General features: G+C 46.1%; 1 protein-coding gene across 1 annotated transcript; it reads left to right on the top strand.

Moving 5' to 3' along the window:
* Position 1: 1 nt before the first annotated feature.
* Positions 2-5,540, top strand: FOXF2 (forkhead box F2; the record flags this gene model as incomplete). Its single annotated transcript, XM_023751370.1, has 2 exons — positions 2-1,112; positions 4,639-5,540. Coding segments are annotated over 2 exons (1,278 nt in total), but the record flags the coding sequence as incomplete, so codon positions are not given.
* Between the last annotated feature and the right edge of the window lie 22,008 nt (positions 5,541-27,548).

Raw genomic sequence — 27,548 nt, 5'->3', positions numbered from 1 at the left:
CGCCTTGATGAGCCCGCCGTCCGCAGCCGCCACCCCGGAGACCACCTCGACGTCGTCGTCCTCGTCCGCCTCCTGCTCCTCCTCCTCCTCTTCCTCCTCCTCCAACCGCGCCAGCGCCTCCACGGCTGCCTGCAAGAGCGCGGGCGGCGGCGGCGGCGGCGGTAGCGGTAGCGGCGGCGTGGGCGCCGGGAGCGGGGTCTCCAAGAAGGCGAGCTCAGGGCTGCGGCGGCCGGAGAAACCGCCCTACTCGTACATAGCGCTCATCGTCATGGCCATCCAGAGCTCGCCCAGCAAGCGCCTGACGCTCAGCGAGATCTACCAGTTCCTGCAGGCGCGCTTCCCCTTCTTCCGCGGCGCCTACCAGGGCTGGAAGAACTCCGTGCGCCACAACCTCTCGCTCAACGAGTGCTTCATCAAGCTGCCCAAGGGCCTGGGGCGGCCCGGAAAGGGGCACTACTGGACCATCGACCCCGCCAGTGAGTTCATGTTCGAGGAGGGTTCGTTCCGCCGACGACCGCGCGGCTTCAGGAGGAAGTGCCAGGCGCTCAAGCCCATGTACCACCGCGTGGTGAGCGGCTTGGGCTTCGGGGCCTCGCTGCTGCCCCAGAGTTTCGACTTCCAGGCACCCCCGTCAGCGCCGCTCGGCTGCCACGGACAAGGCGGTTACGGCGGCCTTGACATGATGCCCGGGGGCTACGACGCTAGCGCGGGTGCGCCGGGCCACGCACACCCGCACCACCACCACCACCACCACGTCCCGCACATGTCACCCAACCCGGGCTCCACCTACATGGCCAGCTGCCCCGTGCCCGCCGGGCCTGGGGGTGTAGGCACGGCCGGGGGCAGCGGCGGCGGTGGGGACTACGGCCCGGACAGCAGCAGCAGCCCCGTGCCTTCGTCCCCTGCCCTGGCGAGCGCCATCGAGTGCCACTCGCCCTACACGAGCCCAGGGGCGCATTGGGGCTCTCCCGGCGCCTCGCCTTACCTCAAGCAGCCTGCCGCTCTGACGCCCAGCAGCAACCCCGCGGCCTCCGCAGGCTTGCACTCCAGCATGTCCTCCTACTCGCTGGAGCAGAGCTACCTGCACCAGAACGCCCGCGAAGAGCTGTCAGGTAATGGATCGCGCCCGCTGGGGGCGTCGCCTCTAGGCCTCCAGGCTCCAAGGCTACTGCAACTTGCAGCGGATCGCGGCAGCCTAGGGGGTCTGAAGGCGCTGGGAGAAGCTGATGCTGGGGGAAGCTGGCACTTTATTCATGGAGGGAAGAGGATTCGGTTCATACCGTCCTCCCCCACACCCTTAGCCCAGAGGTGGGCCTCTCGAATTTACATTCCTAGGAGGATGGTGCGAAGTCGCCAGCCTAGGGTCTCTGGTGACCTTATGGACTGCAGGTCTCAAGTCTCAGGCCTGACTTAGCTTAGAGAGAAAGCATGTGGTTTTGGGGGACTTTGGCCAAGGAGCTGTAGCTGCTTCCTCTTGTCATTTGTAAATTTTGTTTGGTTGTAATTTGCCCAAAAGTAAATATCAGAAGGACAGTTCTGTATTCTGAGGGTGTAGGTTGGGAGGGGCTGCACCTGAGCAGGTGTTGAGAGGAAGAGAAGGACGGAGAGGAAAGCAGTGGGGTGCCAGGATCTTTCACAGGCTGTTAAGTCTCCTGCCTCCCCACACAGATTGAATCGCTTGACCCACCTTGGTGACACTTAAGTCTGTCTTAGGTCAGCAGGACCTGAGGTCCACATTATGACTCCCTTGAGAAATGCCTGCCTCTTGGACAACACTTGTGTTGCTGGTGTAAATTGTGTTGGTCAAGGAATATGAAAATTTATGGACTTGCCAAAATGGTCAGTGGGAGGGGACAGACAGGATGGAGAAGAACTTTGAATATTTAGCCAGTGGAGATAAACTCGCTTACATTAACCTCCTCTGGGGCACCCCGGCTGCAGATGCAGATTGAAATCCGGCTGGGCTGCCCATCAACTGGTGCTCTGGCTCACATTTGCCTCCCCGCCCCCAATTAGAAAATGGGAGGAAGGATAATGCAGACATTATATGTTCGTGAATCGTGTGCCCTAAGAGCATGAGGGGAGAAGGGAAGCCCAGAAATGGGCAAAACATGTTGGTTCCCTGAATGGTGAAATTTCCCAAATAGGCCTTTTAAATGCGGGTCTCAGAGGTTAACTAAACAAAGACAGTCTCGGCAGGACCACACCGGAGAGGATTTTAGCCTGACTTAACCCACTGAAAGCAGAGTCTTGTTCAATTTTATGGGAATTTCTGCAAGTAACCAATACAGACAACCCTCCGCTCTTATTTTTTTTAATCCCCGTGGACTGGCTGTCAATCACCGCCCACCCCAGGCGGAGCCGGTTGTCCACTGGAGTCCTGGCAGGGCCTGCCCAACGTGAACTCAGTCTCTGAGGCTTCGCAGCCGCCGTGAAGAAGTACCTTAAAAATCAAAAACAAGAAAACACTCAGGAAAGAGACTTCTGATTCTTCTGAGTGGCCGTCCTCTCCCCACCCCACACACAGGGGGCACGCAGATGCCCCCAAAAATGCGGGGGCCGGGAAACACAACTCTTTGTCTTGGAGAGAACGGAGCAAGCGGGCCTCGCCTCCCGGGGAGCCTCGAATGACCTCTGGAAATGCCAGGGAGGCCATGGCTCGGCCCAAGCCAGAACGGGACGCTCTGCGCCTTCCTCCCCGGCCCTCTGGCTCCGGTACCTCTGAACTATTACCCGCTGCCCCAATGCTTGTTGGCATCTCCCAGGCGGCGGTGCGCGTTGGCCTTCGGGTTGGGAATGTGCCGCCTTCCCGGCCGGGGCCTACTGAGAGTCTGAAGCCCAAGCCCAGCGAGAAGCAGCAGGGAGGTCAAGAAGGGCTGAGGCTGTGGGACCCAGGCGCACCCCAACCCCAGCGATCGCGAGCGCGCACACACACACACACAGCACACCCACGCGGGGCGCGCCTTCCCACTCGGGATAGGGCGGCCAAGGCCCGGGTGGTGCTCAGAGAGGCTCTGCACCCTTCGGTAAATCCTTTGAGCCTTTCAGAAAGGAGCCAGGGCTTTTATCATACTTCCCGTCACCTGAAAGCGCTGGCCGCGGTCTTGCGTGGAGGTGTGAGCGATCGCTCGGGGGTCCAGCCTGGGCGACTGCGCTCTGGCGCTGCTCGGTGCTCTAACTTGCTGGGCGAGCGCACCTGTGTGCAGAGCCACGCGCGCACATCGGGGACGCGTGGTTGCTGCTTTGAGAGCACTACAGCGCACGTTTGGCAACATTAGGTGTCACCCGGCAATAGCGTAGGCTGAGTGGCCAGCTATCTAGCAACCTGACTTCTCGATAGAGCTGGGATGCAGCCAGGCCCAGGCGATGCGAGCAGGGCACACGCGCAGCGGGCGACAGTTCTGATTTTCACGCACTCAAAAACGGAATCAGGTCTGGCACCAATGGGCACCTTATGGTTCCCACACCGCACGGGTTACTAGAAAGACTCAGGCCAACAGGCTTAACCCAACCTGGCCCGGAGACAGGCCCTGTACCGGAGGAGTCCAGGTCCCAGCTCGAGACAGACACCCCTGGCCCATTGCGCCCAGGGCTCGCACACAAGGAGAAAGCAAAAGCAAAGGGCAGTGGCTGGTTGGCGCCCAGTGGCTCCGGTTCTTGGACGAGGAGCAGCCCCAGGGAAGAGGAGTGCGGGCCTTCTCCATCCTCTCTGAGGGCCTCCCTGCACTGCCAGACGCCTCCGTGGGTAGCAGGATCTCCAGCTTAGCTCTTGTGGGAGGGCTTTCTCTGCTCCCTGGAGTGTTGGCTTTCTAGAGGAAGTGTAAGGCGTTCAGGACCTACGAAGACGAAGATGTATGCTTTCTTTCCCCAGCTTTTCTCTAGTGCCGGGGTTGTTTTCTGTCCCTCCTTAAAGCACAGGAAATATCCCTGCTGTGGCCTGCTTTTCTGACCCGGCCAGTTAGTTGGGAAACAAAATGTGAGGGCGACACTAGTGTTTCGTGTGGGTGTTTGGGTTCTGGAAGAAGCCCTGTGCTCAGAGACCTGGAACAAGAGACTGGGTCAGATTGTCCCAGTGTCCCTGCTCCTCTGTGAGCACTAATAGGGGAATTTAGGCACAGAACCGGGGTAGACCTGGCCGGTGTGGCTCAGTTGTTTAGAGCACCCTCCCATGCACTGAAAGGTTGCCAGGCACATACGAAGCTGCCGCTTGCAGTTGGACGCCCATACGGAGGCAACTGATGGATAGAGATGCCTCTCTCTCTCTCTCTCTCTCTCTCTCTCTCTCTCTCTCTCCTATCCCCTCTCTCTAAAATCAGTAAAACATATCATCAGATGAGGATTTTTAAAAAAGAGCCTGTTTTAGAGGGGGAACAGGCACTCTGTGGCTCTGTGTTTGTGGGTACATCAAAACAAAATTTAATGATTCCAGAATTATCCTATGACCTATCGTTTAAAACTTTGAGAAACTGCCAGAGCTAGGTTTCCTCTACCAGTTTTATAGCAATAGGCCTTAATAAGATTCCAATTAAGTTACCAATTAAGATACCAATTAAGTTAAAATTTGAAAGTTAACAGGCTCCATCCTCACCTGGGCAAATTTGTTTCTGAAAAGAGTTTTTATTTTCTTCCTTCTTTCAGTGGGACTGCCTCGGTACCAGCATCACTCTACCCCAGTGTGTGACAGAAAAGATTTCGTCCTCAACTTCAACGGCATTTCTTCTTTCCATCCCTCTGCTAGTGGGCCATACTATCACCACCACCATCACCAGAGCGTCTGTCAGGATATTAAGCCCTGTGTCATGTGAATGGAGGGAGGCAGGCCATGCCAAGGCCACTTTCTCCTGGGGGGGGGGGGGTGAACTGAGATGGACTCACATAAAGTGCACCCCATAGCTGTAAGTAGCACACCATTCACTTAGAATCCCCAGGCCTGTGTGTTCACTGACACTTATCTACCATTGGTAGAAGGACAAGCCCTGGCATGGTAATGTCCTAAATGTGTGCAGGCTCCACTGAGGGGAAGAGCTGAGAGCTCAACTTCTTAGCGAAGATGGTAAAAAGTTACCACATGAAAAACATAAGCATGTAACTCTGGGATCTTCATTGCCTTCAGTAATCAGGGTCTGAAAAATGCAGACAAGTTGTCTGTGTGTTTTTCTTTGTCTATAAAAATGTATGTGCTTTTCAAAAAGGCAGTGCTAAACGCAAGATTTCAAGAAAGCTGCATGTCATTGCCTACCTAAGGAAGGAGTTCTGTTTCGCCAAACACTACCTTTGGATATAAATGCCAAAGAACAGTATTAAGAAAGTATTTAGAAACAATGTGTCTAGTTTAAGAACACAGTTTTCAGTATTGTGACAATACAACGTTTTTTACCAGGTTATTTTCTACCACGGTATTTTAAAGATATTTTTATCTCATGTATACTCACACTTGTATTTTAAAAGGAGGATATATTTGCACTTATGTATACTTTTACAGTTTGCCAAACTATTTTGATGTAAAATGTTTTCAATAAAATGTATGTAACATATAGTCATTTTAGGGAACTATTTCCTCCGAGGCATCCTGAAATCGCCAGGTTGTCTCCACCAGCCAGCAATGCAACTCTACACTTCTCCCCCCAAGTTGTGTAATTGACATGGTGTGGGGTCTGCGCCTTGAGTAACACAGGCCAGATTCTGATTGTGGGTCTTCTCAGAAGAGAAAGAGAAGAAGGAACATTTTCTGTTCTTTCTTTCTTTCCTTCACCCTCGCTCTTTCTGACTAAACAAAAACCAGAAGTTGAAAGGAACTTAAAAGAAAACCAGGCAAGATAATGAAAGGCAAGAGTTTGTTGGATTTGAAGCAATGAAGTGCCCTTTTTGTTCTCTTTCTTGTGCTCAGGGAGAGTTTGCCTTTTGCTCTTTCCTCTTACCTACCAGCACGGAGTGACAGGCCAGGCTGAGCAGCCAACAAGGATTAGGTGCCAAAAAACACGACCTGCTTCCCCTTTGCGAGTCAAAGGTTGGAGTGGATGCGGATCCCATTTTGTTAGCAGTTGGTGGTCAGATCCTGAAGAGTCCAGAGGGGGAAGGCAGTGGGCAGAACCCAGCATCCTGGTTTCTTTTATTTCCTTGGAGAGGAACAGAACCTGGCCCTCACAAGATGTTCTGTACCAGCTCTCTGTCTCCACCCTCCAATTCAGAGCCTTGCTCACCCTGCTTAGCTTTGGCACCCACTAACCTATACACTTCTCTCCTTTGTGCCCTAAACTCCCTCCTTCCTTTTCAGGAGGGATTTGATGTTTTCCCTTGGGGATCCCTTCACAGCCCTTGTTACTTTCTTACTCAGCCTCCCAATGCTATCGGCAAGGCTGGTAAAGCTATGAATGACAAAGAGAGAAAACGGGCCCACTCAGCAGGAGGACTTGTTCTTACCCAGCCCACCTCATCTGGTCTGACCAGCCCTTCAAACTCCTGGCTGTGGCGAGGGTAGATCTGAGAAGGGTAGAGATTCTCTCCCACCGTCACGCTTTGGGTTTCCTCTCCTACTCGGGGCTGGGTTTTTGTTTTGTTTTTGCTTTCGTTTTTGAAAACTCTCCTTTGTCCCTGGTTCTCTAAAAGGTCTTTCTCCCAAACAATTACCAGGCATTTAATACCACTCAGTAGATATCTGCACACAAGTTTTTGTATTCCAAGTGAATTTCAGGCCAAGGAGTCTCCCTAGTCAAACTCTTGTCTTAAAAAGTCTTAACTATCTTCCTAATCCTTATGCTTTCTTTTTGTATTTCACAAAATTAAGCAGTGATTTAAGCTTTTTTGTGTGTCTCCATTATCATATTTGCAGTTAAATAGGGCTTTTTTTTATATACTGAGCTACTCAGGGCCTGCTATAAATTATGAAGTCAGTTTCAGAGTTTGCTCCGACCACAGTGCTGTGTTTACATTCCTTCCGAGGCTGCCGGCATGGTCGTAATTTATATCCTAAACACTTGAACGTAACTTGTTTATACAGAGAATGACAGGACCTCAAAGACAAAAACGCTGCGTCTCTCAGAGTGACCGCATTGGAAAGGCCAGCGCGCCCCCTAGTGGCGTGAAGAGACACACAGCTCCTTTCCCCCTCTTTCCCTGCTTCAGGTTTTTTTCAAGATGCCCCACACCCATTTTGTGGTGCTTTTCCCATATCCCTATGATGTGGGGATGTTGATCCTATTTACAGATCTGCACTAGGTCGTGGCTATCAGGGGTTTCAGTTTATTTCATACGGTTTTCCCAACATCACATATAAGACCTTTGCATCTGACATCACAGGCATAAAGGTGGTCTTCACTCTGAAGCAGGGGTTCTTAAACGGGATGTGCATCAGAATCACTTGCAGGGCTTGTTAAACACAGGATGCCGGGCCCACCCCTGTTTCTGATTCAGTCTGTATAGGACAGGGCTCGCGTTAGTATTCCTAATAAGCTCCTAGGGGACGCTGATGGTGGTCCAGGGACCACACTTTGAAAACCACAGGTCTAGAAAGGCAGTTTGAATTAAAAATATTTCCAGGTTCAAATGGGTGGGTGTTAAGGCTTATCTATTAATTAGTTAGGCAAAGATCTAAAAAGGTTTTTCTAAAATAGCTTACCCACCCAAATATCCCTGTGATTGACTACTGGCCCCTGGGGAAAAGCAAGGCCTAATTTTGAACCCTGCACCAGAAAACAGAACCTCTCTGTTTTTATTCAAATCAATGAAGCCTCTTATTTTATTCTAGTAAACTCTGCAAAGAAAAGTCAGATGGGCTCTAGCTGGTTTGGCTCATTGGTTAGAGCGTGGGCCTTTGGACTGAAGGGTTTCAGGTTCGATTCCTGTCAAGGGCAGGTACCTCAGTTGCAGGCTCCATCCCTTGCCCTGGGTGCCTACAGGAGGCAACCCATCGATGTGTCTCTCTCACATCCATGTTTCTCCCTCTCTGTTTCTCCCCCTCAGTTCCACTCTCTCTAAAAATCAATGGAAAAAATATCATTGGGTGAGGATTAAAAAACAAAAGGAAATAAAAGTCAGGTGGAATCATTGAAGTCTGCCTGCCTCAGTTGAGCAGTAAGTCAAGGTACTTAGACCCAGCAATGTCAGAATCCTCCAGACAAAGGAGGTGGTGATTACAGCAGGTGGGAAAAGAAATTCCTTCATTGGTTATAAAATCTTTTGAGGGTAGAACAGAAAGAAGCCAAAGAAAGGGGGCTGCAGTCTCACAGTCTCAGTGCATACAAATAATGATCCTTAGATACAAATAGGTAAGGCAGAATCATGGTGGGTGGGGGAGAAAAGAGAGAAACAGGGAGAGATATGGATGGGGCAGGGGCAGAAGGAGGAAGGAGGGAGAGAGAAGGACAGGTGAACAAAGAAAGATAAAGAGGAGGGAGGGAGAGAGGAACTGGGGGAGAAAGGGAAGGAGGAATGGAAGAAGAGAGAGGAGAGAGGTAGGAAGAGAAGGGGAGGGAGTAAGAGACACAGGGAGACAGAGAGAGATCTAGAGGGGAGGAATCCAAAAAGTATCTCAAGAGTTACTGTCCCAAAGTTAGCAAAGCAGCCTTTGAAGCTGGGCTGCTGTCCTCTGAGGCCACAGTTATCTCTCAGAGTCTCCAATGCCAGGCACTGGTTGAAAGGCGCACGTACTTTTGTTTTACTTGGCTTCTGCTTGAATTCTGGGGAAGTAAGAGAATTCTCTAGCTGTGCATGCTCAAAGTTTCTGAACTGCTGCAGCAACTTCTAGAAAATTCAGGAAGAATAAGAGTTAACATTTTAGAAAGTGGAAGTCTGATTTTGGGGAAAAATCTTCAGGCCCATAGTATATGCTACTGTGCTGTATAAATAGAATTAGTACTTTCTTCCTGTAAGACAAATTCTCTTCTTTATTCATTTATATCTAATTACTTTGTATCAAGGTGATTAATTCAAAACAGGCACGAACTTATTTAGAATGGAAATATATTTTAATATATTTTATCGGAACGGAAATACATTTTACCAAACCTGCTTCTATGAAACACTATCTGAGCAGGAAAAACACTACAGACATAGACACTGGGCCAGGGACAGCCACAGCATAGTTGTGAAGATTCATCTGGGAAAAAGAAAAGTCATGGAAGTCCTTTTGGAGTTCAGAGCGCCCTGAGTCCACAGTAATCCGACTAATAAATATTCAGCTTCCAGTTCCCAGGGGACCTGTCCATCCCAGGCCTGAGTCACCAGTCCTCTTGGCATAAGTTTGTGCAAGAGACCAGAGGATGTCTGAGGAGCAGCTGGGAGGCCAGTGCCCTCAACAGTGTTCCTTCCGGAAGGGCTCCATCCTGCCCTTGCAGCCTGGGAGCGGCTGTCTCACAGATAAGAAGACACCCAAGGGGCCTTGGCCAGAGCCCAGCAGGGACTTCACTCCCCAGAAAGTGCACGCCACCTCCCAGGACTTTGAATTTGACTGAGTGTGAACCCCAGGACATGAGGAATGGAAGACCTTTTCCTCTCTCCCCTGGTAATCACTAGGGTACCCTTTCATCTCTTGCTCCCCAAAGCAAGCCCTCATCTACAGAGAAAGTTTAGTTTATCTCCCACTCCACCCTCTTATTTATACCCCCACCCCGCAGTCACTGGGGTCTCTAGCCACTGTCATTTGCACTTTATCCAGGACCTCCCCACTCCCATTACTTAAGCCCTTCCCAAGTGTCCCTCCCATGGCCTGTGAAGCCATTATTGTCACGCTTACATTGCTTCCTCATGGAGGAGATGGAGGTGAGGCCCAGGGAAAGCCCCCGGCAGAGGCCTGGTGAGGCAGTGGTGCATGTCCCCTTGCTTGAGTGGCCTGGAAGCTAGGTTTTGTTTCCTTCAGCTAGAAAGACTCCAGAGCCGGCATGCGCCCCAGCTGCAGCCAGCCTGCGCTCTTCTGGGCAAAGCCTCTGAGGTGGCTCCCCAGTCCCCTGTGGGAGGCCATGTTGTTCCTGAAACTGATCAGACAACGCCCTGCACCCAGGATCACACCTCCTGGAGAGAAGTAAGATGGGGAAAAGCTGTTTCCCTTTGGAGCTGGGGAAGACTGCGTGGTTCCCATAGTATTACGAACATTGAGAAGCAGCTGTGTGTGGTTCTGTAGCATCAGTGGTTCTGTAGCATCAGGCACTCTGCTAGCTTGCACGCAGATAGTCTTATAAGGTTCACAGTGCTAACTCCACTTCCTAGATGAGCAAACTTGTTCACCCCTACACAGCCAGTAACGGAGAGGGTCGAAACCCTAACCCGAACCCATCGGACTTCACACATCTGAATGGAGTGATCACCAGAGGATGGGGTAGAGGATGGGGTGGCAACTGAAGTGGGAAAGGCTTTGCTGAAAGGGTAGGCATGCCATGCCCAACATGCCATCCACCCTGGCGATGCATGTGATGCACACAGCATGTATGAGGGCATCCATCCAGGGGCCCATAAATCACCCAAGGCCCAGTCTACACCACTGAAACCTCCCTGCAGGCCTGGAGGAGACAAGGTCTGCAGGCGTCTGGAGAGGGGCCAGTGCTTGCTAGGACTGCCGTTTTCCTGGATGTCCATGTGCCTCCGAAGCCAGGCCTTCCCCCAGGGTGATGCTCCTGCTGATCTTGCAGGACTGTTTCTCAGACCAGGCAGAGACTGAGTCACTGAGGGATTTTTAATTTGGAAAACAAGATTACAAAAGAAAAAGAGAAACCACAATTCTATTAAAAATCACATGTAGAACAGGCTGCAGTTACAACTTTCATTTTCCTTCCCCACGTTCAGTGCTGACATTAGATGAGGCTTTGCAGAATTTCCGAGCAGGCTCTGCGGGCAGGAGTGGGAGGTTTGGTTCTGGGATTTCTATTTCCTTTACCAGCAAAGCCCAGGTGAAATGTTAAATCTGACTGAACCACTGGGGCCGGAAAGAGTATGAAGAGGCTTTTTAGAATAAATTAGGGTACCAGGATGCTCTCGAAGAAATGGGAATTAAATATCTAAGCAAGTGTGCCCCAATGAAAAAGAACTGGTAAGAGAAATTGAAATTTTCAAGGCCACCCCAGCTTTTTTTTTTTTTGACTGTGGAGGAAGGGTGGGAGATCTCAACCCTCCTTGGACTGTGGCTGGAAGACCACCCTGTGTTCCTGCCTCTGCAGTTTTTAAACACAGCCCTGGAGTCTCAGGGCAGATGCTCAGCAAGGGGCGGCGACGGCCTTTGTTGTCCTGTCTTCCTGCCAGTCCTCCTCCTAGCCCGCTGCCTCTGTCACTGCTTGTTTGATATTTTCAAATCCGGCTGAGGCAGATGATGGGGCCACAGGAGGAGAATCCTTCAGGGCGTCTTGTTTGGTTTGGAAATATTTAAATGTCTGCTGCATTTCCTCCGAGAGGGGAGAAGTCAGGGCCTGTGGGAGAGCCCTGCCCTCCAGCCACAGCCCTGCAGGGACCTGGCTCCTCTATCCCTGCACTAGGGCCTAATCCCCAAGGCTCCCCCCTCAGCACCATGAGAAACTCAAGACCAACCCAGACATTCCCCATGACCTGTTTACAGTCCAGTGACTCAGCTTGTCACTCTCTTTAAGCCACTGCAGCAACTGTCCATGATCACAGAAACCTGCTCAGCTCCTGGGAAGATCGTCAGGCATTATTAACCTCCACTGAGGGACCCGTGTTTTCCATGGATTTCAGTGCAAGTGGTCCACCACAGACGAACACAGCCTTTAAGAATGAAGAGCGTGTCATTAGGACATTAACTCCTCTGCTTTGTGATATATGAAGCAGCAAATGGCTACACAGATTGATTAAATTCTTCAGCTTCCCTTTGGCACATAAGCACCCCTCAAAGCTCTTGAACCTCCCTGCACTCTACAGGCAGCTGTGACCCTCACCACACTACAGCCTGTGACCAGGTGGACTTACAGCAAAATGCACACCTCCCCTTGGGGTCCCAGGCACCTGATGTTGGCAGATCTGTATACTCACACCCACCTTCAGAGCGCAGCCAGACTGACAGAGGAACGTGGGAAAGTGGGATATGATACTGATTAACTGATACGGAGTGGGCTTTGCTAAGTCAAAATATTGATTGATGTGAGAGCTTGTGGTCCAAGGAGATTTGACTCTGTAAACACATGGCTCACCATCGTAGCTTCCTGCAGCAGGCATAGCCCTGCCTCTTCTGGGAAAAAGCACAGCCCGACTTTACAGGTTGTCAGGAGTTTTCTGAGGCCTGCCCTGGACAGGTTAGAAAATGGAACACTTTTCCCTTCATGCCTCTCTATATGAGGGAAATACTCATCATGTTATAATTCTCTGTGCAGACAGCTGACACAGGCTGTGGCTGACCATCCAAGTGTATGGAATTGCCCCTTATGAACAAGTCAGGGTCACTACACTGAGGTTTTTGCCAGAGATTATAACCTTAATCTCTGTTGTTCAAATCTTAGCAAAAGCTATTTTGTTTTCATTTTAAAGATTTTAAATTGATTTTTAGAGAGAGAGAAAGGGAGAGGGGGAGATAGAGAAACATTGATGAGAGAGATACATCAATCAATTGCCTCCTGCATGCCCCCTACCAGGGATCAAGCCTGCAACTCATGCCTGTGCCCTGACTAGGAATAGAACTGGCAACGTCTCAGTGCACAGGATGACACTCAACACAACTGAGCCGCACCAACCAGGGCAGCAAAAGCTAGTTTAAAAATATAACATTTATAAGAGATTACCCAGCAACACGCAGTCCATCCATTCTACATTCCATCCTTAGCTCACCAGCCCATCAGCCCACCAGAAAGCTAAGAACTTGGGAAAGAATTTTTCACACATACGGAGTTGCCCGTCTGTGTCATATTTGGGCATTAGCCTGAAGCCCACACTGAGGGACCTTACAGGGAACAGCTATTCCATTCTCACTAGTATGTTTACTGGAGAAGGGTTGTTAACAATATGTCCTGCTCCATCGTGGCATCCTATAAGTACCAATTTAGGCACCGGTTCTAACCAAGGGCTCTGAGTCACATAAGTGATGGTCACAGCTCACTCTTAGCTTTGGCCACAGGAAAGTTTCCAAACTCAAGCCCACCCTCACTCCTCCATAACCATAGAGCTCTGTTTGGTATTCCTTTTGCATTCTGGGTCTACCCATCTTTCCTCACCCGGCTTCCTCTCTGCAGTTAAATGCAGGGTGCGGGCAAAAGAAGGTTTACAGTTGTGAGTACATGAATCACAGTTTATTTTTATATTATTATTTATTAATTATTGTGTTATTTTCCATATAAACAACTATAAACCTACTTTTCCCCCACCCTGAATATGTTTGCAAGCTGCCTTGTCCTTTCTTTTTCCCCCTCCTTATTTTAGAAAGCTTATGTTTTAATTTTTAGTTTTCTAATTTGCTATTTTGTTTTAAATTTTGTTACATTTTCATGAACACATGCACGTCAGAGATGTGCAGTAGGTCCACTAGTACAGAGGATGAAAACTGAGCCCCCTGCACAGTCTCTCCTCAGAAGCGACCACTGCCTTCCTTCTCTCGTCTCTCAGGGACAGCTGACACACACAGGCCTCTAGTCTTTATTATAATTTCGATATGTACTAAGACCAAGTAAAAATTTCCCAGTTGATTGTTTCCTTTTTATTCTTCTGTACTTACTTATGAGGTCTTAGAGGTCTTGCTGAAAAGAGCTATGGATTTTCTTAAAAACACACATATACACATGGAAATTGTGTTTTTTAGTGTGTAGAAATTGATCAAAAATTTTTTTCTGCCTGAACTGCTACTCAAACAAGATAAAAAATCTGGAAAGAAAGAGAGGAGCATGAAGCAAAGGAATTCAAACAGTCCTTATAGCCGACTGCAATGGAAGGCAGATGTGCCCGTCTAAAAGCAATTCCATCCACTGCTGAAAGGTTGGAGAGGTTTCCAGCACCAGCAAAGGAAGGATGAGGATGTCTGTAGCCTGGTGTGTTCCCCTGAGCTGCAGGCCTCAGCCTGGGGACTCAATAGAACACAGCAGTGATCTGGGCAGCCTCTTGTCTGTGTGGTCCAGGGGAATGCATTACCGGAGGGAAACTGCAAGTCATTGATTTGGGGCTTCAAACACGATCTTGTGGTTTTGGGATTTTTTAGAAGAATCATAAAAATAAATACACTTTTTTATCTATAGAGTCAGAAACCATTGAACTGTATTATACAACTAGAGGCCTGGTGCACAAATTCGTGCATGGGTGGTTGGCCAATTAGGGTGGGGGGGGACCAATTGAGGGCAGGGACAGCAGGGGAAGGGGCCGTGGGCAGTTGGCCAGCCAGCCTTGCCCCCTGGTCGAACTCCCAGTCGAACTCCCGGTCGAGGGGACAATTTGCATATTAGCCTTTTATTATATAGGATGGAAATCTCAGGAGCAGAGCATGTGGGTGGGTGCTAAGACAAGCCTGGGCCTGGGCTGATGACAAGCGCTGGGCCTGGCCTCTGAGTCCTCACATTACCATTCAGGTGAGGTCAGTCCTCATTCTCTGAGTTTATAACAAATCTGCCCAGTTCTGAGGAGAGAGGAGTTCCAGGTGTCCTTGTCTGGATAACCCAGTAGCCAAGGTTGACTGCCTACAGGTGGAGACAGGACACTGTTGTTCCACTGTTGTGCTTGCACCCCAAACAGATCCTTCTGTGTAGGAGCTAACAGGTGTGCCCAGGGGGCAGTTATGAGAAGAACCCAAGCATTAAGATATAGCAGCCAGTTCACACATATTATCTCACTTAGTCCTCAATGAGCCTTAGGAGTTAGGTCTTCTATTATTTTAATAAAAGGGCAAGAGGCTAGGACTGATGCAGTGATTCAACCCGAGGCAATAGGGCAGCTTAGCAAAGACACAGGAGAGGAAGCAGGCTCTCGGCTTTGATTTTGAAAGTGTGGCCATTGCCCTTCAGAGGTCCAATGAGGGAACACAGTTTTGCGATCTTGGAAGACAAAATCTGAACCATTCTGGTAAAATAACAAGACCTTAAAGCATGGGCAGCAGTAGTTCTCAACCAGGGACAATTTTGACCCCGGGGACAGAGGGCAATCTTTGAAGACAGTTTTGCTTGTCACACTGCAGGGCAGGATGCTCACTATGGCAGCTAGTGGATAGGCTCCAGGTGCCGGGAAACGTCCCACAACGCGCAGGCAGCCCCACAGCAAGGACTTATTTACCCAGGATTTCATACAGTTGACAGAGATTAAGAAACTCTGGTCTATTGGCATAAAAATGTCAAATTTTATAATGGTTTCAACACTTTTTAAGAAGTCTTATAAATCTTTAAAAAGAGCATGCTTCTCTACAGTCACCTTGTATCCACCAAGTTAAACTTTCTGTGTCTTTTGGTGACTGGTGTACTCCTGTTAGCTGCTATCATGGGAGATCATATTGCCCAAGTAAGAGTATTCACAATACAATCTACCTAAAGAAATATTCCTTGTTTTGCCACAGATCTACACTCCAAGATGAAGGAGAAGCTTCCAATGAATATGGATACCTCCAGGCCGGGTCTGCACTGCACAGCAAGAGAGAGGATGGGATACCTAACAAGGCAGCAGGGCACTTCTTCTGCACAAAGCATATTGACTTTGAAAACATCTAATAAATGATAGCAATTGTTAGGGACTCTTAATAAAATGATTCCCCCAGAGTTCCCTGGATTTATCACGGATTTTAACATCACTTCTTGATGGCAGCTAGTTTATCATAATTCCACACCTCTCAGACGCAGATGTAGTTTGGGCTGAACAAACCCCAGGGGACTCACGAGGGGTCCCAGCACAGTGATGGCTCATCCTCCCCCAGATGAAGAAGGAGATGTGTGTAACAGGGCTGCCCCTTCTTTACTCCAGAGCATTCTTACATCTGGCAATACTAGAAACCACAAGTCAAACACAGAATAACTCAACTAGCTAACAAAGAAATGAGCAAGAGAGTCTCTGGCAATCTAAATTGCTATCATTTCATTTCTCTTCTTATTTTCCATTTGAAAGTTTTCACTAATTCTGGAAGTACCATTTGACTAAGAAGAATATACACAGATTAATTATGAAACATATAACAAGTTCCTCAAAAGCTATTGCTTTTATTCATTGTTATAAAAATATTTTTGAAATAACATTAATTAAAATTTGCAAAAAAGAAAACAAATCACTTATAATACAACACTTTCAGGAATTTAAACAATAAACACAAAAGAAGCGAGAAGGGCAGAGTGAGTCTGCACCTGGAGCAGGCATGGCCTATGGACGCCCTTAGCTGCAGTCAGTGTGGACCTATAGGGTATGTTGATTTTCCCAAATCCAGATTATTATGTAAAATCTCCCAATTTTTAAATATTGTCTCATACTTTTTAAGGTACTGTGCCGGCTAAATAAAACACATCTATAGGTTAAATTCAAATGACAGCCAACCAGTTAGAAAACTTTGGTATATAAATTTGCATCCAAATATGAGTGAAGAGAAGACATTGGTATGAGTTTATATATTTTTATAATTTTACAATCAGAACACACTGGAAGAAATAGTTGCAATAATATTAATGGGTTTTAGGCCTCTGAACTTATTAAAAGGCTTTTGAAATAATAATGTAGTTAAAGAAAATATATTGGTGGAACTCATTATACATTTAATCAGAAAAACATGTCTTAAACATAGTTGCAAGCATGTAATTTAGAATTCATCTTTACCAAGAGAAATCTACGGGTAACATAAGTGCAAATCAACTGAGGGTGAAATTGAGAAGATTCTTAGACAATCAATGAAGTCACTATGACACCAGACACAACTGCAAGGACCATTTTTGAAGGATAATTATATTCTTAATAATAAGAAAAATGTGCCTTTTCAATGCTAAAACTAAAGAAATTAAATTGTGACTCATATCATAAGTGAAAATAACTGTGGAGTGTTGTACGCCCACTTCTGCAAAGAGATTTCCACCTTTACAGTAAGAGGAAAGGTTGACCATTTCAAGCACAGATATCAGAGTGTATATGCCATAACTTGGAGCTATGAGTTTATTTATTCATAACTCAAGGGCTAATGTCTATCCACTCATTACTTTTTGAGCATCCTAGACCTTAGGAATATAGAGATCAACAAAACTAACATAGGCCCCACCCTCATAGAGTACATGCCATTGGAGCAACATTTTACTGATGACTTTTCGGTTTTCCATTTGTCTTTCATTCAGTTGATGTGGCACCCACTTTCCTTCCTTTAAAATCTTTCCCATTGCTTGTAGATTATCGGAAATTGTTTTCTGAGCAATGTTTAATCTTTCTGCAAGTTGTTTTTGAGTTTGACATGCATCGTCATCCAATAATGCTTGTAATTGTTGGTCTTCAAACTTTTTCAGTTGACCTGGATGTTCTTTGTTTTTCACATCAAAATCATCACTTTTAAAGAGTTTAATCCAGCGTTCACAAGTATCTTGAGATGGAGCATGTTCACCATAAGCTTCCCGAAGTATAAGATAACTTTTTCTTTAAAATAAAGTAATGAATTAAAACTTCCCACAAATGCTCTTTTTTTTTTGCATGAAATTTGACATTTTTTAAGCATAAAAATATCTATGATGTTAATACCTTCAGAAAATTTGACATATGAAGTTCTGAAGCTTGTTTGTCAATACAACAAAATAGCATACATACCAAATCGCATATATATCAACATGTGTAACTCCATCTATTGAAAAAAACCCACATTATTAACTGGTACACCTAGGAAAGGTTCTTTAGGGGGAAAACCTTGACAGTATGAAGGTGAAAGTATTATAGGAATATTTAGATGCTGTAATTAAAAGCAAGTTACGGTTTAAAAGAAGTAACTCATTACCACATTAAGACAGAGTTAGGATGCCCTAATCCAGCGGTTCTCAACCTGTGGGTTGCGACCCCTTTGGCGGTCGAACTACCCTTTCACAGGGGTCGCCTAGATATTTACATTACGATTCATAACAGTAGCAACATTACAGTTATGAAGTAGCAACGAAAATAATTTTATGGTTGGATCACAACATAAGGGACTGTATTTAAAGGGCCAGAAGGTTGAGAACCACTGAATCAGACCATATCAGGGACAGTCATTTCTCACAGCAATGACCTTGCACATCAAGGGTGAGGAGGCAGAGCCACTCTTACCCTTGGCCATGGTAAACCCAAACATAGACTAGTATTTCATAATAGACTGCTAGTTCCCGAGGGAGACTGTGAGATCATCCCCCACCCTCAGTCTGAGAAGACCTCCATCAACCCCCAGACGATTTATTAAGTACCTGCTCTTCCGAGGCAATTTTAGCTTGAGCTTATGGTCTACTGATAACACATAGACAAGCTTGACTGTAAGACAGGAGCATCAGCAAATGGAGGTTTATTTTTTCTGCTGTGCAAGCTTTGATTCTGCTGTGCAAGCTTTGAATAAGGACTTGTCAGTGAGGGGCTATCAGTGTGAGACCAGTGTCCTAAGGCTAACTCCTAAGTTTTCTCTGTAATTTTTTTCCATCATCTTTATGAACAGAGGGGAGTGAACAGAAGTGAGAATCAGGCTGTGGAATCAGGCTGTGGTTTTCACGGGCAACACCAGTCTTTTTATTTTATTTTATTCATAAAGTCGTTATATTTAGTTTCCAAAGCAGAGATAAGAGGTGACCACAAGTTAATCCACTCATGAACTGGAACCCCAAATCTCTAGCTCCAGCCAGCGGGGCAGCAGACAGGGCTGGGGACCGGGACCAGCATGAGTGGGGCCCCTCCTCTCTGAGATGGTCTGGCATCAGGATGTGCCCGAGAGCCCGCACAGTCTGGGCCTTGAGAGATGTGGGGGTCATGGGGTCAGGACTCATAGTTGCTGGGTTCATCCTCATCTTCCCCAAAGCAGCTGTTGGCTTCCACCTCTATCTCATCATCCTCCTTGTGGTTCGAAGTCTGAGGCCGGCTGGGCGGGGCCGTGGTCTCTAGGCAGCACTCTGCCAGGGTGGGCACCTGCGCGTGGACAATGTGCACTCCCGGCCCAGCCTTTGCTCTTTCCACTTCTTGTAATCAGGGAGGCGTCCACTGTCACCCATCTTAAACCGTGTTTCCCTCCGTAGCTGTTGTACTGCCAATCACAGCATGGTCCTGGCAAGGCTGCCAGAAAGCGTGCAAATAACACGTCTTGACACTGACAATCCAACCCACGGAGCAGAGAGGAATGTGAAGCACGGTCAGCTGCCATCACAGATCGTCACACAGGTTGTGAACATCCGCAGTGTGCAGGTCCCTTCCATCCAGCTGGGGAGAGGTGATACGCAGTGGTGGCAAAACGGGTGAGTTGAAGACCAAAGACTTGAGCGTATCTATTTGCTCATCAATAAAAATGGGAATGAAACAGGCTGTTGTGAAGATTAAATAAGAGAATTTGGTAAGCCCTAACTGGTTTGGCTCAGTGGATAGAGCGTCAGCCTGTGGACTCAAGGGTCCCAGGTTTGATTCCGGTCAAGGGCATGTACCTTGGTTGCGGGCACAACCCCAGTAGGGAATGTGCAGGAGGCAGCTGATCGATGTTTCTCTCTCATCGATGTTTCTAACTCTCTATCCCTCTCCCTTCCTCTCTGTAAAAAATCAATAAAATATATTTTTTAAAAAAAGAGCGAATTTGGTAAAAGTTCATTTACTCTATTAATTCAGATAATTCATAGTAAATGCTCAATACATTTAAGCCATGATTATGATTTCCTGTTCACCTTCACTGGCTACTTCTGTCTGGGTCTGTCATTGAAAGCAAAGGAGAGAGTGGGCCACGTGGTCTCACTACTTCTTCCTGGCCCTGAAACTCTGTAACCAGAGGACAAAAACCCATTTCAGGGGCTTTCAGAACAGAAATCTCCTCTGAAATTAGAGGGCCCAAGTAAGGATCTTAAGTAACAGAACAGAATGGGGGAGTGGTTCAAACTGTGTTTGATGCCAAGGTTTGATACACCTCCCAGATTCGGGCGATCACAAGTGCCTTGACTGATGCAAGTGACAGAAAGCATCTACTTTCACCTGGCAAGAAAAATGAGTAATTCACAAGTTGTTACGTTTATATATATAATTTTATGTTTACACTAATCACCATTATTGAATACTTATATGTGCTAGATATCATAGTAGGTGTTTTTACATACATTTAAAAAAAATTTTTCCAAATAACTCGGTCAGGTAGATTTTTATGGATAAGGAAAAACAAGGCTCAGAATGGGCAAGTAACTTGCCCAAGGACACAGAGCTCTTATTTCCATGCTCATTGGTGCAGCCTGGAATTGCACCCAAGCTTATGAGGCTTCAAAACCCACTCTCTTTTCATCATGCTAAGTGTTCCAAGTATCTGTTGATTGTTTTTACAGGAGGAACTTTTATTAATGTGCATAAAACAACAACACCCTGACTGACCACTTTCATCAGCCCATACCAGGGAGTCCATGTGAGTGAGCTACCCAGTCTGCTCAGACCAGGCACAGAGAGGCAGCCAGGGGTCAGCAGGGACACACAGTGTTTTAGGGAGTCACTGTCCATAGTGGTAAACAGGAAGGCAGTTGATGCTGATTGTACAGTGAAGAAAAGCCACTCTCAAATTTCTACCGCATGTGGCTTCTCATAGCTGGAAAAACCAAGCCTGCCAGTCTCATCTACCACCAAAGAGAAAGGAGCCCCGAGGCCCTGGAAGATGGACCACCCATGAGAAGTCTAATCAGGATCAGGCTTCCCAGCACTGGAGAGGACAGGGTGCACCAAGATGAGACAGTCATCACCGTGAAATGCCTTCCAAGCCTCCCCTCTAAGCAGAAGTCCAAGTCAATCGCTCTAGCGGGGAGAGGGCTCTATAGGGTCATTTGACCAGGTCCTACCCCTGCAGCCTTCAGGGAACCTCCACGTGAGGCATGGAGCATGGTGTCTTTCTCCTCTTTACTCAAAATCCAGCTTTCCTTCCAAAATCCCAGCCTCCAGCTCTGCACTGTAACTTATCCTCCCAGCCCAGAGTCGTATATGAACACCTAAACGACCCTTACAGAGCAGCTGTTCCATAGCTGGCACTGCTTCCACCCAGAGGGGGGTGTCATCAGCTGGTTTTTACAGATGAACTAAGTGAGGTTCAGAGCGGTAGCTAAGCTGCCATGGCCACAGAGCAAGTAAGTGCTGGAACTGGGCTTCCAGGCTGTGACTGGGGCACACCTTGCTGTCTGACCTTTACACCAAGAGAGAATAGATACAGACAAAAGCTAAACAATAACAAAGGACAATTCAAAAGCAAAGGCATGCCCAGAGCTTGGCCCAGTGCTTCTCTGAAATTCCTGTGGCGCTGGGCATCCAGCACCAGCTGATGGCACTTGGGGAACCCATTTCAAGGATTTGTTTTGCATAAAAGGAACATTCCTGTTGCTCTTTCTTATCTCCATTGATACTGCGGACAGCCTTCTGGGGTTTCCTCTACTATTTCCCACCCTGTCCATGTCCAAGCAACATCCTCAGGTGCCCTAGGTCCTCTGCACCGGGCCTCTAGTATTGAATAAGAGCAGGGAAAGTGAACATCCTTTCTTGTTCCCAATCTTAAGGGAAATGCTTTTACTAGTAGTTTTTGTCCACTGAGTATGATGTTGGTTGTGGGTTTGTCCTATATGCCCTTTATTACATTGAGGTATGTTCCCTCTATTCCCACTTTGCTGAGAGTCTTTATCATAAATGGATGCTGGATTTTATAAAAAATTTTTTTCAGCATTTGTTGATATGACCATATGATGTTTATCCTTCATTTTGTATATGTGCTATATCACATTTACTGATTTGTGGATAATGTAACAACCTTGCATCCCCATAATAAATTCCACTTGATCCTGCTATATGATCTTTTCAATGTATTGCCAGATGCAGTTTTATAATATTTTCTTGAAGATTTTAGCATCTATGCTCATCAGGGATATTGGCCTATATTTTAGTTCTTTTTAGTGTCTTTATCTGGTTTTGGAATAAGGATAATGCTGGCCTACTAAAATGACAGTGGGAGTCTTCTCTCCTCTTGAATTTTTTGGAATAGTTTCATAAGGATAGGTGTTAGTTCTTCCTTGATTGGTAAAATTCACCTGTGAAGCCATCTGGCCCAGGACTTTTGTTTGTTGGGAGTTTTTTAAATTACTGCTTCAGTTTCACCTGTTGCAGTCTGTTTATTCAGTTTCTGATTCTTCCTGATTCAGTTTTGGAAGATTGTATGTTTCTAGGAATGCATCCATTTCATTCATAATATAAAATTTGTTGGCATATAGTTGTTTGTAATATTTTGTTACAATCCTTTGTATTTCTTTGGTGTCACTTCTCTTTTATTTCTGATTTAATTTATTTGGGTCTTCTCTTTTATTTTCTTGAGGAATCTGGTTTAAGTTTTTTCAATGTTGTTTATCTTTTCAAGTAATCAGCTCATCAACCAAAGGACTTGTATGCATGCATATTAGCATAACCAATGGACACAGACACTGGGGCCGTGGGGGCTTGCCAGGGGTGGGAATGACTGGGGGGGGGCGTCAATTGGGGAAAATGGAGACATATGTAAACTTTAGACAATAAAAAAAAAGAAGAATCAGCTCGTGATTTCATTGATTCTTTTTCTTTTTAAATCTGATTGGTCTACACATTGCATTTGGGAGATATGTCTCTTTTTTAAAATATAATTTTATTGATTTCAGAGAGAAAAATAAGAGAGCAATAGAGATAGAAACACCAGTGATGAAAAATAATAATTGATCGGCTGCCTCACACTAGGGATCCAGCCCACAACCTGGTCAGACAGCAAGGTATGTGTCCTGACCAGGAATTGAACCTAGGCCTCCTGATTCATGGATTGACACTCAATCACTGAGCCACACTGGCCAGGTGGTTTCATTGATTGTTTGTATTTTTTTATACTCTATTTCATTTATTTCTGCTCTGATCTTTATTATTTCATTTTTCCTACTCATGTTTGTTGTTCTTCTTCTAAATTCCTTTAAGTGTAAACTTAAATTGAGATTTTTCTTTTCTTTCTTTTTTTTTTTTTTGAGGTAGGCCTGGAGTGCTATTAATTTCCCTCTTAGGACTGCTTTTGCTCTGTCCTATAGATTGGGGTTGTTGGGTTCTCATTTTCATTTGTTTCAAGATATCTTTGACTTCTTCCTGGATCTCATTGTTAATCAATTCATTGTCTAGTAACATGTTATTTAGCTTCCATGTCTTTGTGTATTTTTTAGTTTTTTTCTTGTGATTGATTTCCAGTTTTTTGTTTGTTTTTAATATTGCCATTGCTTTCAGAGAGGAAGGCAGAGGGAGTGAGAGATAGAAGCATCAATGATGAGAGAGAATCACTGATCGGCTGCCTTCTGCATGCCCCACACTGGGGATTAAGCCCACAATTCGAGCATGTGCCCTGACCGGGAACTGAACCATGACCTCCTGGTTCATAGGTCAACACTCAACCACTGAGCCATGCTGGCCAGGCTGATTTCCAGTTTTATATGGTCAGAGAAGATGCTTAATATGATTTCAATCTTCTTAAATTTATTGAGACTTGTTTTGTGTTCTAACATGTAGCCTATCCTAGAAAATGTTCCATGCACACTTGAAAAGAATGTATATTCTGCTGGTTTGGGGTGAAATGCTCTGAAGATATCAGTTGAATCCATCTGATCTAGTCTATCATTTAAGGCCACTGTTTCCTTGTTGATTTTCTGCCTGAAAGATTTATCCATAGATATTAGTGGGTTCTTAAAATCTCCTACTATGAAAGTTTTACTGTTGATCTCTCTCTTTATGTCCATCAATATTTGCTTTATATATTTAGGTGCTCCTATGTAGAGTGCACAAATATTTACAAGGGTTATATCCTCACGTTGGATTGCTCCCTTTATTATTATGTAGTGTTCTTCTTTGTCCCTTATTATAGTCTTTGTTTTAAAGTCTATTTTGTCTGATATAAGTATTGCTACTCCAGCTTTTTTATTTTTTCATTTCTACTTGCATGAAATATCTTTTCCCATCCCTTTACTTTTAGTCTGTGTGTATTCTCATTCTGAAGTGGGTCTCTTATATACAGCATATATGTGAGTCTCTTATATACAGCATATATGTGAGTCTTGTGTTTTTATCTATTCAGCTATTCTATGTCTTTTGATTGGAGTATTTAAGTCAGATTCTTTATTCTTTATTCTAACTATGTTCTATTTTTCTTTTCTCTTTCTTAAAAAAGACCTCTTTTCTTCTTCTTTAAAAAAAAATCCTCACATGAAGATATGTTTTCATTGATTTGAGAGAGAAAGGAAAGGAATGGCGGGGGGGAGAGAGAGAGAGAGAGACTGGCGGGGGGGAGAGAGAGAGAGAGAGACTGATTGAGGAAAACATTAATCAGTTGCCTCCTGCATGCACCCTGACTAGGAATCAAACCCACAACTTTTCAGTGTATTGGATGATGCTCCAACCAACTAAGCCACATTGGTGGCCAGGGCCTTTAAAAAGACCCTTCAACATTTCTTCTAAAACTAGTTTAGTGGTAATGAACTCCTTTAGCTTTTTCTTGTCTGGGAAGCTCTTTATTTCTCCTTCAATTTTAAATTATAGCCCTGCTGGGAAAAATAGTCTTGGTTTTAGATCATTGCTTTTCATCACTTTGAATATTTCATGCCAATCCCTTCTGGCCTGAAGTGTTTTTGTTGAGAAATCAGCTGACAGTCTTATGGGCACTCCCTTGTAGGCAACTAACTGTCTTTCTCTTGATGCTTTTAAGAGTCTCTCTTTGTCTTTAACCTTTGTTGATTTAATTATGAGGTGTCTTGGTGTGGGTCTCTTTGGATTCATTTTTTGGGGGACTCTCTGTACTTCCTGGACAGTGTGTATTTTTTCCTTCACGAGGATAGGGAAGTTTTCAGTCATTATTTCTTCAAATAGGTTTTCAAACCTTTGCTGTTTCTTTTATCTTTTTGGTACCCCTATGATGTGGAGTATATTATGCTTCATGATATCCCAAAGATCCTTTAAACCAGAGGTTCTCAACCTGTGGGTCGCGACCCCTTTGGGGGTCGAATGACCCTTTCACAGGGGTCGCCTAAAACCATTGGAAAACACATATTTAATTACATATTGTTTTTGTGATTAATCACTATGCTTTAATTATGTTCAATTTGTAACAATGAAATTGGGGGTCACCACAACATGAGGAACTGTATTAAAGGGTCACGGCATTAAGAAGGTTGAGAACCACTGCTTTAAACTATTCTCATTAAAAAAAAAATTCTTTCTCCTGTTTGCTTCTATTATTGGGTATTTTCTTTACTTGTCTTCAACTTGCTGATTTGATCCTCTGCTTCATCCAACATACTGTTTATTCCTTCCAGTGTATTCTTCATTTCAGATATGACTGGTTATTTTTTATGGTTTCTATGTTGGTTTTCATGCTGTTACAGGTCTCACTAAATTCCTTAAGCATCCTTATAACCTATTTTTTTTTAATTCTGTATCTGATAAATTGCATATCTACATTTTATTTAGCTCTTTTTCTGGAGATTTCCTTTATTCTTTCATTTGATGGCAAGTTTCTTTGTCTCCCCATCAGGCTGCATCTTTGTGTTTGTGTCTATGTATTTGGTAGATATGCTATGACTCCCAGTTTTGGTTGAGTGGTTTTATGTAGTAGGTGTTCTGTGAGACCCAGTGGCACAGCTTCCTTGATCAGCCAGTGGGGTGCTCTAGGTATTTCCCTTGTATGGGATACATGGGCCCTCCTGTTGTAGTTGAGTCTTGATTGCTATTGGCTCATTTGTGGGCTGACCCTCAGGCTGGCTGACTGTGAGGATCAACCTTGACCACAGTGCAGATGCTGACTATACTAAGTGGAATTCACTTCAGCAATGTCTGGTTCCTGCCAAGATCTCCCTATGGATATGCTGCTTGTGAAGCTAATTGGATCCTGCTTTGTTGTTGTCCCAAGCTGGCCACTGAATGTGTTAGTTCTGGGGTCTCTTGGGAGGGACTCTGATGCAGGCCAATGTCAGACATTGCCTATTACTGGCCCTGGGCAACTTGTATGGAGCTACAAGGCGATCCACAGTTTGTGGCTACTTCTGCTGGGCTCTGAGCTGGAAGGACAAACCTGCGCACTAGGGCTGGCTTTTACCAGCACCAAGCCCAGGGGCAGGTCAGCAAAAGTTCCAAGTCATCCCAAGATCTGCCTTCACCTGCCTTCACCTGCTAGCTGACTGTTAGGCTCAGGCACTAAAAGAGCCTCAGTCACTGAAAGGTGGTACTCAAGTTGCATGAAGTAGGTTGTTAGTGAGTCACCAGGTAGGGGTGATTAGTGTTCACCAAATTAACACACACTCAAACTCTGTGCCAGTACTAGGTATGTAGTCACTAAGCAAAAGTCCCAAGGTATACCAAGTTTAGCTGAACCCCTCTATGTTCCCCCTCTATATGCCTACAGGTGGGGCAGGGTCTCATAGAGTCATCAGAGTGAGCCCAGCAGAGTTTATTAGGCCCAAACCGACCAAGATTTGGCCATATGAAGGGAAGGTTCTGCACTGGTTGTGCAAATGAGGGTAAATGGTCCCTGTGCTAGAACCACACACCTCAGTCTGTCCAAGATTCTGCCATGAAGCTGGGGCTAGTGGATCACCCATGAGAGAGAGGTGCTGGACAGGCTTGCGGGAAGGTGAGAAGAGTGGCCCCTACTCTAGAACCACACTAAGTCTGTTTCGAATTCTGGGCAGGCCTCTGCAGGATGGAGCCACCAGGAGTCAGTAGGGTGGTGCTTCTGGGAGCCTGGAGAATAGGGCCAGCAGATCTCCTGTGAGGGGGAGGTGTCAGTCAGATTCATGGAAAAGTGATGGAATGGCTCCCAACACAAAGGTACACAACTCAGTCACCAAACCCCCTGAATCTGCCCAGACCTCTACACCTTAGCCTAGGCAGCTGACTCCTTAGCAAGGCTCAGTCTCCACAGGGTGTGGTGAGATTGAGTCTAGAAGGTGAGGCTATTGCATTCCCCCAGGCTGGTGCCATATGGAGGGCAGTGTGCCACCCAAGAAAGACATGTGGCATGAGAGAGGGACTCACCATCAATATCCTGGGTGTTGTCCCTTCAGGTCTGTCCCCAGAACCACAAACCCCAGTCTCTCCTTATGTGATTCTAGCCCATTCTGCCCTCCCTTTGCTTGAGCCCATGGTGAGTGGCTATGAATGATATTTTCTGCATTGGGCCTTTAATGGTGTCTCAGCTGACTCCCATTTCTCTGTGGTATACAGAATCTCTGTTGATTTTCATAGCCATATTTTATGTGGGTACCTCTAACCAGTTCTGGCTCTTGGCTGGGGAGTCCAGCTTGAGGTTGAGACCCCACACTTCTCAGAGGGAACCCCCACAGCTGAGATATCCCTCTAGACTAGAGCCTCAGCTGCTACCCATGGGAGCGGGGCAGCCCTTTTTTGGTCTCTGCCCTGTTTACCAGTCTCGGTGTGGCTTCTTTTCTAAATCCTTGGTTATAAGACTTCTCTTAAGCTAGTCTTCAATTGTTTAT

This window comes from Myotis lucifugus, unplaced genomic scaffold (assembly GCF_000147115.1).
Source record: "Myotis lucifugus unplaced genomic scaffold, Myoluc2.0 scaffold_21, whole genome shotgun sequence".
In the NCBI taxonomy this organism is placed as follows: Eukaryota; Metazoa; Chordata; class Mammalia; order Chiroptera; family Vespertilionidae; genus Myotis; species Myotis lucifugus.
The sequence above is the reverse complement of the archived record's forward strand: the minus strand, read 5'-3'. Positions and strand labels throughout refer to the sequence as shown.